General features: G+C 39.9%; 1 protein-coding gene across 1 annotated transcript; it reads left to right on the top strand.

Annotated features, from left to right (window-relative positions):
- Positions 1–69: 69 nt before the first annotated feature.
- LOC135464876 (tRNA wybutosine-synthesizing protein 5-like) lies at positions 70–8,473 on the top strand. The gene is made up of 7 exons (XM_064742444.1): positions 70–188; positions 1,857–2,011; positions 2,293–2,362; positions 3,245–3,427; positions 5,101–5,188; positions 6,912–7,028; positions 8,211–8,473. Exons 1-7 carry the CDS (start codon positions 117–119, stop codon positions 8,471–8,473), a joined length of 948 nt encoding a protein of 315 aa, XP_064598514.1. The 5' UTR covers positions 70–116.
- The last annotated feature ends 2,290 nt before the right edge of the window (positions 8,474–10,763 follow it).

Below are 10,763 nucleotides of genomic sequence, written 5' to 3'. Positions count from 1 at the left end.
TAAGACCCTGTTCGGAAGTTTTTCTATTCTTTTATTTTACTTCATGTTGAGAGGCGTGGGCAGGAGCAGACGACACTCACGTGAGGCAGTCACGAATTCACCTTAATGTCTAAACCATGGAACCAGCTAAAGTAGAGGAATACACAGATGTCACGGAGGAATCATTCATTACAGACATATATCCACGAGTAAGACGATTTGGGCGGACCATGGACTAAAATGTGACACGACCAGAAAATGGAGACGTTTAACACTTTAAACACACCCACATTGTCTTGTGTGTTGCTTTGTACACGTTTACCATGTTGACCGTCTCAGGATGTAAAATACAGTATTATACCTGACGTAAATTTATCGTTCCCTCATTGGACAATATCACGTCACATGGGATTCAAACGTGCTACATCACATGTATTTTTGGTCGCTTCTTAGGCTGCTTTGAGAGTCACTGTTTTGACAAGTCACTGAGAATCTATTAACAAGATACACCCGCAGATAAAGTCTTGAGTGATGGGTTATCCATAATAATAAAATAATTATTGCATGCAGCACGCTCGTTGTACATCACCTCTCTTGAGCCGACAAATCAAGATGTTCCACTCTGAGTATACAATAATTGTATAATATACAGTGATGTTGTATCCCAGATGACCCTACGTCATTTTATTTGGCTATTTGAATGCTTTACTGTTCGTCTCATTTTCAACATTATTTCTATTATGACAGTGCAGAAGTCTCATACTGGCTTCTTCATTTTTTACGATCATTCCAGGAAAGGTCTTGTCAGCAACCAGCAGATTATTGCAGGTTTCCCATGCACCCCGACTGGTTTTCTCCCATCGTAATGCTGGCTGCCATCATGACATATTTGACAAGGCCAGGTAAATACATCAGGTTTTTAAGGAGTGGAGTATGCCGGTTTGGGGCCATCCATGGTCAAACAAAATTTTGTCAAACCTCTGACTACACCCATGGATGCTTATAAAGTAGCACCTGGGTCAGTTTATGTTGCAGTCATTGGTGATGCTTTGGACTTACAAGTGCATATGTCCTTATTGTTGACCTACCTCAATCAGCCCACCTTTACATAGCGTCATTGTTCAGATCTCACGAACTGGAACATCATAGGCATCAAGTTGATATGAAATCATAGCAGCAGTTCACACTCAGAGCATATTAATGTGTATACAGTCTGAGATTGCTGTGATTTGGTGTGGCAAAATTGGCCTCAAACCAACACCAGAGTTTGATGCATCTAAAACCTGATGTAGTTGCCTGCCCTTGACAAATATGTTAAGGCTGTCAGTACAGCCATTCACTTTGAGCATCACCAAGTATTCTCGGGTCCATACAACCTAGGATATAACAGATCAACATTGTGTTTATGATAAATCGACGGACAGAAAGATAAGGAACACAGGTATCTGCAAATTTAAATCTGTGGAGTCGTATTTAATATTTTATTTCTTTTTCAAACGCTGTGACAACCTGCCATGGCAACTGCATCAGGTTTTTAAATGGAATGGGCTCTGACGTTGGCTTGGGACTATCCTTGGCCAAACAAAAACAAAACCAAACGTCAGAGCAATTCTGGGCATGTGATGTTTGAATGTCAAGATGAATGGCGAGCAAGGAATGTATGGCACTAGGCTTTTCTTTTTCTTTCTTTTTTTTTTTATTTGGGGGGGGGGGTGTAAATCATGTGAAAGAGATAATTAAACAAAGATTTTAAAAAGATTTAGAGAAAAACTTCTATTTAAAACCACAATAAAAACTTTAGAGTAGGACTCCTTTCTACAGGGTTGATGGGCCTTGATGATGACCTAAGTTTCAGTTTTGTTCCTTTTTCATTTTAGAGAAAACCGGCTGTATTGAAGGGTGTGGACATAGGACCTTGCATATCTAAGTGGACAGTGGAGTATCTCTGTGAATATGGAGGAAAGAATGATGTCAAAATACATGTCAGTGCCACGCCACAAATGGATTTTATATCCAAAAATTTTGTGTACAGGTATGCTTAAATTGTGAGGTTTTGTTTCTTGATTTTCTGGACTGTGGTGTTTCAAACTTCTTTGTGTAATTGAGTGACAGTCTATTGTTAAACTCTTCAGGGTGGCAAATCCTAATTTAATTTGAGTTTGTTGTAAGACTCAACACGTCAGTATCATGCTGACTTTCTCATCATTGTCATAATGGGGTATTACAATATGTATGTACTATTTCATAAAGTATTATGGACTATTAAATGGTTTCTTATCAGATTTTGTGTTATTATGAAGGTTTTTTTTTCAGAACGTTGCCATTTAATGAGTTCGTGAGAAGAGCCAGTGAAGACATTAAAAAGGAGTTCTTTCTTAATGAGGTATCTGTATTGTAAATATAACTTATATTCGGCCACATACATAATATGATGTAAAATCTTGAAAAGTTTGCGGTATAATTTCAAATTCATGCTAATAATAGGTGGTAAATCATGATGTCTTTAATTTCTGACACATTCACATGTACAAAAAATGCTAAATGTATTAATTACCGGTACATTTTTTAGGGGCAGTCTTCTCTGTAGAACTAACCTCCCTTGAGTGCACATCTTATCTGGTCAGTTGAAATTATCTCCCCTGAGTGGTCAGGCTCTATACCCATGGTTATGGATTCAAGTGCAGCTGTGGTTGGCTAGGCTGCCAAAAGTTATTTATTTCAGTTTCATTTACATGTACTTATTTGACTGATGTTAAATATGTAGCACTCAAGTATATTTCATTTGTAGCCACCCGTTAGCAGGTATCAAATATACATTGTAGCACCTGGATACTTTGAAGCAGCTGAATCGGGTGTTTATGGATCAGCCTCGAACTGTTTTTTTCCTTGTACTCAACCAATCAATTAATCAATTAACAGGATTTCTGTATTGATCTATAAGCCATGAAAGTTTCTGTAGTACCATTTGTTTGATCTGCTGAATTTGATACAAAGTTAATCTAGGTGAAACTTGAACTGAGTATCATAATTCATTAAATGTTCATTTATTTACTTTATTTGTTTGATGTTTTTACCGCCGTGCTGAAGAATATTTCATGACGGCGGCCAGCATTATGGAGGGAAGAAACCCAGCAGAGGCGGGAGGAAACCCACGATCATCCGCAGGTTGCTGGCAGACCTTCCCCACGTACGGCCAGAGAGGATAATTCATAACATAAATCATCTAGTTATTTGTACTACATATGATACATGTGTACACTCTTAGGATGAGAAGTATTACCTACGGGCGCTAGGAGACGACCCCCGTAAGGACATTGCTGACATCCACACGCAGTTCCCTGTCCTAGCCTGTGACATCAACATCCCTGAGTACTTCACCCCGGACCGCTTCTTCTCCAGTGTATTCAGAATTGGATCTGCAGGAGTTCAGCTTTGGACACATTATGATGTAAGATTTCTGAAAACATTACGTCATGGTCTAGTGGTTTGAGGTGCTTGCCTTGATTTCTGAAAAAGTTACGTCATGGTCTAGTGGTTTGAGGTGCTTGCCTTGATTTCTGAAAACGTTACGTCATGGTCAAGTGGTTTGAGGTGCTTGCCTTGATTTCTGAAAACATTACATCATGGTCTTGTGGTTTGCGGTCCTTGCCTTGATTTCTGAAAACGTTACATCATGGTCTTGTGGTTTGCGGTCCTTGCCTTGATTTCTGAAAATGTTACGTCATGGTCTAGTGGTCTAGTGGTTTTAGGTCCTTGCCTGGATTTCTGAAAACTTTACGTCATGGTCTAGTGGTTTGCGGTCCTTGCCTTGATTTCTGAAAACATTATCGTCTAGTGGTTTGAGGTGCTTGCCTTGATTTCTGAAAACATCATTGTCTAGTGGTTTGAGGTGCTTACCTTGATTTCTGAAAACATCATCGTCTAGTGGTTTGAGGTGCTTGCCTTGATTTCTGAAAACATTATCGTCTAGTGGTTTGAGGTGCTTGCCTTGATTTCTGAAAACATCATCGTCTAGTGGTTTGAGGTGCTTGCCTTGATTTCTGAAAACATTATCGTCTAGTGGTTTGAGGTGCTTGCCTTGATTTCTGAAAACATTATCGTCTAGTGGTTTGAGGTGCTTGCCTTGATTTCTGAAAACATCATCGTCTAGTGGTTTGAGGTGTTTGCCTTGATTTCTGAAAACATTATCGTCTAGTGGTTTGAGGTGCTTGCCTTGATTTCTGAAAACATTATCGTCTAGTGGTTTGAGGTGCTTGCCTTGATTTCTGAAAACATCATCGTCTAGTGGTTTGAGGTGCTTGCCTTGATTTCTGAAAACATTATCGTCTGGTGGTTTAAGGTGCTTGCCTTGATTTCTGAAAACATTATCGTCTAGTGGTTTGAGGTGCTTGCCTTGATTTCTGAAAACATCATCGTCTAGTGGTTTGAGGTGTTTGCCTTGATTTCTGAAAACATTATCGTCTAGTGATTTGCGGTCCTTGCCTTGATTTCTGAAAACATTATCGTCTAGTGGTTTGAGGTGCTTGCCTTGATTTCTGAAAACATTATTGTCTAGTGGTTTGCGGTCCTTGCCTTGATTTCTGAAAACATTAGCGTCTTGTGGTTTGAGGTGCTTGCCTTGCAGTCACTATAACACCTTAGATGTGGGTTCGAAACTGGCCTTGCACAGGGAATTGGTAAGGAATTATTCCTGGCTCTCTCCACTTATGGGGCCGTGGTGACATGTAGTGGTGGAAGATTCATGCATGGCTACTGGTGCCACCTAACGTGTACACTAACAGTACGATACAAGTCTGCAATATCTGCTTGTCACATTTGGGAAAGTTTGTCAGTGACTTACCAAAGGTTGGTGGTTTAACGTATAGAAAATGTTGTCATACGAGTTAAAAAATCTTGAGTGTGGTGTTAGAACAGCAAATGAATAAATATCTGAAAACCTGATATGAGGTATTTATCTATTTTTGAGGTATAAAATATAAAATAATCTTCTGAAATATCCAGATATGTAAAAAAAGGAAAAGGCATTTTGTGGTGGCCAATGATGTTATGCTATACGTAAACTTTGATTTACAGAATTATTAAAATACGTTTATTTATAGAAGTGTACCTTGTGTTATGTAGGTGATGGATAACTTATTGGTACAGGTGACTGGGAGGAAACGAGTTGTTCTTTTCTCACCTGAGGATGTAGACAAGCTTTACCTGAAAGGTGTGTGCCATGTTCCTCCACCCATTCATCTCTTTAACAATAATTAGCTCTCATTAAAAGAAACAACCACTCAATCAATAGATCAATCTATTAACCAGGTAACAAATTCCTTTCGTTTGAAAGAGGGATTACCCTAATTTCTCAACCTGTTTGCACACAAAAAAGAGTAATTTTCAGTGGAATTTATGCACATTTTTAGTTTCATTTTGAAGACAACACTACATTGGTTGGATTTGCCAATTTTAAAGGCTTCACAAAAAGTATAATTTTATCAGATAACACAAAATAATGCCTTCAGAATATCCTTAAATAAACATCTTGTAAACATGCGAACAGGTTGAAAAATTACAGTACGCTTAGATAATAATCATCGATGATGTGTTAGATGTTCAGCTATTATATGAGGCTTTCGAATTATCAACTTTTAGGATTCAAATTATGACAAATGTTCATGAAAATATGAAATATTTTTATTGAAATATGGTGAAAAAATCAGTTTACAAGTACATGCTTTGTGGAATCTGGGTCTAGGTAGTAACAAGTGGTTGACAGCTTTCGTAATGTATCATGTTATTAACCTCTTATGTTAGAGTGAGTGAGTGCTTGGGGTTTAACATCATACATAATAACTTTTCAATCATATGACGACAGAGGAATCCTTAGAGTGCATGTAATGTGCCTCCTTGTGGCAGGATGGATTTCCCCCGTTCTTTTATCTAGTGCTGCTTCACTGAGACACCTTACAGAAGTCAAGTAAGCCGCCGGACGTGACCCATTATACTGATACAGGTCAACCAGGCGTTGCACTATCCCCATCATGCTGAACGCCAAGCGAGGAAGTTACAACTTCCTCTTTTAGATGTGACTTGATCCAGGATTGACCCTGGATCTACCACTCCCGAAGAGGATGCTCTACCAACTATGCTATGGGTGCTGGTCTCTCTTACGTGAGAGATCATTGCTTACTATTGTAATTTGGGGACATTTCAGTGGCCTAATGGTTAGTGTCTGCCTTAAGGAAAAAGACCTCTAAAAATCGAAGTAGGTATCACTAAATGACCATTTAAAACTGTGCACAAATATACTGTCATTTATTTTTTTAGATTTTTGTGAAGAGTTGAAAGCATTCAAACATTTGATTTCTAAGGTGGGCTTCATGGACCATTCTGTCAGAGGAAGTTTATCCCACTCAATTCATGACACTGAATGTTGGAACCACTCTTTTTACCTATGAGTAAAACATTACTGAACTAATGTTCCCAAAAATACCTTCCTTCTGGTGAACATCAGGAAAAAAGGTGATCTGACATCAGAGTTCCTAGATACTGTCAGTATGGCTCATACAGCCCACCAGAGTATTCAAATATTTGACTGCCTTTCAACACCCTTTAATAAATATCTGAAAAAATAAATGAAAGTATTTTTATGCATAGTTTTCAGTGGTCTGAACTGTATGTTGAACCATACTTCATATTTTAGCTTTCTTTTACGTTAAAGACCCAACCTGCCCTGTCACACGAAGGCGCAGATATGTACACACACCTGATGACCCACTGTTGTCATATGATTGAAGAAAGCATTCAGAGAATACCGGTAGCTCACCTGATTGAGCAGTTTGTAAAACTGCATAATGTTCAAGTGAAGCATTTAAGCATTATGGCAATGTAAGGTGAGAGGAAACAATATAGAGACCTGATTGTAATGTGATGTTGCCGTGTCTTAGGAGACAAGTCACTTGTGCTTGATATTGATCACCCCGACGAAGACAAGTACCCACTGTTTAGACAGGCCAGGAGATATGAGTGTCGCCTGAGCCCAGGAGACATCCTCTTTATACCAGGTACCCTCATTTCATTTGGCATTCACATTCTGTATTCAGTTGTAAATGTAACATTAAGTAAAAGGTTCACCTGCCATCATACAAGTAAAAATGTTTTGAGTATGACCTTAATTCTACCCCATGTGCTCTGATGTGTAGGCCGTATGCAAATACACATATTAAATAGAGGACCTTTCTAGCACTGAACATTGACAGAATAAAACACCATTCCAATGAATAAATCAATCAATCAATCAGTTAATCAAGCAACATCAAATGAGCTACACAAAATGCTCTCTGGTAAATTTACCTCCCTGAGAAATGTATCGCCACGCTGTCCATTTCTGCAAGTATATGCAACTGAACTTGTTTACATGTTACATATGTTTTTTTGGATTAAAAATAGATGAACTAGGGACTTTGTGATTAGCATGTCAGGGTGCCACAATGACCCAAGGTGCTCTCACCAACGCGGTTTCTGCGAGTTAAAGTCCAGCTCTTCCTGGCTTCCTCTCTGGCCGTAGGTGTGAAGGTCTGGCAGCAACCTGTACATGGTCAAGAGTTTCCCCTGGGCTATGATTCCTCGCACCATAATGTTGGCTGTCGTAGTATTAAGTGAAATATTCTTGGGTACAGCGTAAAACATAAAGCAAATAAATGGGAAAACTGCTATTTCACATAGTTTATCGCTATCACTTTGTTATTTAAACAAAACTTCAATTCCTATGTCACACCTAAGGCATGATTTCTTTCAAACACAGCCTTGAAATACCTAAGTCAACTGCAGTGACCCAACTTTCTGACGTTGATTGGTCTAAAATTCATGACCACTGCTAAGGAGGTGAAAGAGAACAGAAACATTAAATGACATTTTTTTCACATTTTCTTCATTTATGGGAGTAGAATAGACTTTACCAACTGCGTCTTCAGGCTTGTAGTGTTACCTGATACCGCAAAACCTTGTTTCGTACGTGTACATTGTCCAATCCCTTGAATGCTGCGCATTCTCAGGGTTTGACTCTGTACAAAACAAGATTCAGCCATATCGGGTTACACAAAAAACAATAAAACAAAAACGAACCTTCCAAGTTGACACGATGGTCATATTTTGTATCTTTTGTACTTAAAATCTTACAAAATGAAGTTGCTAAGTCAACATTAACCCTATCAGTTCATTCGGTCTTTCTCCTTTGCTTTTTTCAGCACTGTGGTTTCACAGTGTGGTCTCTTTGGATTTTGGTGTCGCTGTCAACGTGTTCTGGAGACACCTGGATTTGGAGATATACGATCCCCGGGACACCTATGGGAATAGGGATCCCATCCCAGCCGCCCGGGCTCAGCAGATAGTGGATAGGGCTGTGAAGGTGCTAGAGGAACTGCCTCAGGAATACAGAGACTTTTATGCTAGGTGTCTGGCTGCCAGATTGCTGGACAAGACAGTGAATAAAGCCGAAGACAGTTCATAACAGGAGTGAATTTGGTCCCAGCTGCAGGAGTTTTAGGCTTACTGTCTGCTTGGCTGCTAGATTGCTGGACAAGACAGTGAATAAAGTGGAAAAGGGGCCATAATCCATTTTAAGATTGTCACTGTAAGAACTGATGCAGGAGAACAGGAGTTACACTCACTGTCAAGCCGCAAGACTGCTGGACAGGACGCTGAATAAAGGGGAAGAGGGGTCACAACACGGATAAATACTGTCACAGCTACAGGAGTAATGTGAGTTTTACACTTGCTGTCTGCTTGGCAGCTAGATTGCTGGACAAGACTGAATAAAGGAGAAGAAAGCACGTGTAAGAGCTGTCCTATGCAGGAATACAGGGACTTAAAAGTCTACACTTGGTGTCTCACTGCTAAATTGCTGGACAAGGTATATTTGTGAGATCTGTCCAGTCATCCAGTTGCTGGACTGCTGGACAAAACAGTGAATAAAGTAGAGGGGGACCTAGCCCACTGATCTTATGATTTATTTATTTGGTGTTTTAGTCTGTACTCACGAGCATTTCATTTTCACCCTAGCCCAAAGCTAAGCTGGAAGTTCCTACCGTTCGTACCATTCATTTGTTTTACTGAATATTAGCAGAGCACAACTGAGCTAGCAGCGGCTGGATTTGAATCGTTACCAAGGGTGTGACAGGTAGAGACATATGCTAGGAGAAGACCAGATTAGGTCATATAGACTTCTATGCGGACAATTTCACTCAAAAAACCGGCTTGAAACCTTCGTTACTTTTGCTATTCACCGATTCCCTAAAACGCCCAAAATGCAATATGTCAAAGCCAGCAGTGGTACACCATCTTTCAACTCAAACCAATGTCAGCCATGTTTGAAATTTTTTTCTCAACTTCGGGCAAAGTGATGGGCCGCGAAAATTTTATCCCACCTAAGATTCTCTTTACAGGGCATGTAATTCTTAAAGAGAATGTTGGATAAGATAAACTTTTCGTGGCCCATCACCTTGCCAAAGTTGAAAAAAAAAAAGTCAAAACATGGCAGAGGTTGATTTGAGTTGTCCCATTTGAAAGTTTAAACGGCCAGATTACTGTTCAAAGCAGCTTTGTTTAGTGAAATTGTCCGCATGGACGTCAAGCATAAATTAATTAGGCTGTTTTTATGTGGCTTAGTGCATGACCTGGGGACTTAAGTATTGGTTTTTAAGCAATCAGGTTATCTTGAGGAATGTATACAATAAGTTTCATCCTTGTACTCAGTTGTGAGCAAGGTAAATTAGCCCACATATTGACCTTTGACCCGTTCTCAAATGGTTTTTAGCATGGAGTTGGAACTTAAAAATTACCATTTTATAATTAGCACATCTCAAGGTATCTTTTGGTACAAAAAAAAAAAAAATTCCTCGTACGTGACATGACCGATAAAAGTCTTACTTAGCGTTAGAATTGGTTTTTAGCGATCAGGTTGTCATAAGGAATGTATAAAAATTAAGTTGTGGGGTATTTTCCACCCCCACCCGTAGAAGACTGTGCACAGTTGCCGCATGTAAGGATCACCATTTTGGCGTTTTCACACCTGGTTCTGTAGGTTCAGTGTGTCAAACCTTTCAGGTATACAACCTGACCGATAAACCTCTGCTAGCTTCCGGACTATTGTACAACTTTGAGGATAATGGGTGAATGAAATCACAACTTTCCGAGTACCCAACAATCTCCCCGATTCAACTGTGAACGAGCAAACAGCCGTTGGATTTGAGATCATTCACAGGGCGTGCAATGGTCAGGTTTACAAGTGGAGGAAACCAGTATACTGGAGATCCTAACTGATCCGAGAGAACAGGAAACCTTGCATAGGTGACGAATCAGTGGTCTACAATATGCAGCGCTCGCAGCTATATATTTACCCTCAAACGAACTTCCAGAGGTTCCAGCCTGGGCTAGTATAAACACTGCTCGTTTCCTCCCAGTCACCTGTACCAATAAGTTATCCATCACCTACATAACACAAAGTATATGACGTCTGGACGTCCGGATTAACCCCAGGTTGCTATACCTGCCAGTAAAGTGAGTATTTCGGCTATGTTCTGTTACAGTATTACCCACTGCACCCAATAACACCATCGCTTGGAGCAGTGAAGCCCAAGGGCTTAAATCTGTAGAAGCCTGCCCATGTGATGCTGACCACTTTTGTGCAACCCTGGCAGCCTTTACAAAGAGGTTGTCCATGTTCCACCAATCACGTGCTCCTGTACCAGGGTGGGCAGGATCTAACTTTCTTGGAGTCTGGTGCTGTTCATCACAGGCTG

This window comes from Liolophura sinensis, chromosome 4 (genome assembly GCF_032854445.1).
Source record: "Liolophura sinensis isolate JHLJ2023 chromosome 4, CUHK_Ljap_v2, whole genome shotgun sequence".
In the NCBI taxonomy this organism is placed as follows: domain Eukaryota; kingdom Metazoa; phylum Mollusca; class Polyplacophora; order Chitonida; family Chitonidae; genus Liolophura; species Liolophura sinensis.
The sequence above is the reverse complement of the archived record's forward strand: the minus strand, read 5'-3'. Positions and strand labels throughout refer to the sequence as shown.

What these genes read in the sequence shown, in the direction of transcription:
- LOC135464876 (XM_064742444.1), top strand. Translation starts at nt 117, where the DNA reads ATGGAACCAGCTAAAGTAGAGGAATACACAGATGTCACGGAGGAATCA. An exon ending in AGCTTTGGACACATTATGAT is followed by an intron (nt 3,428 to 5,100) that starts GTAAGATTTCTG and finishes TGTGTTATGTAG; the next exon opens with GTGATGGATAACTTATTGGT. An exon ending in AGACATCCTCTTTATACCAG is followed by an intron (nt 7,029 to 8,210) that starts GTACCCTCATTT and finishes TGCTTTTTTCAG; the next exon opens with CACTGTGGTTTCACAGTGTG.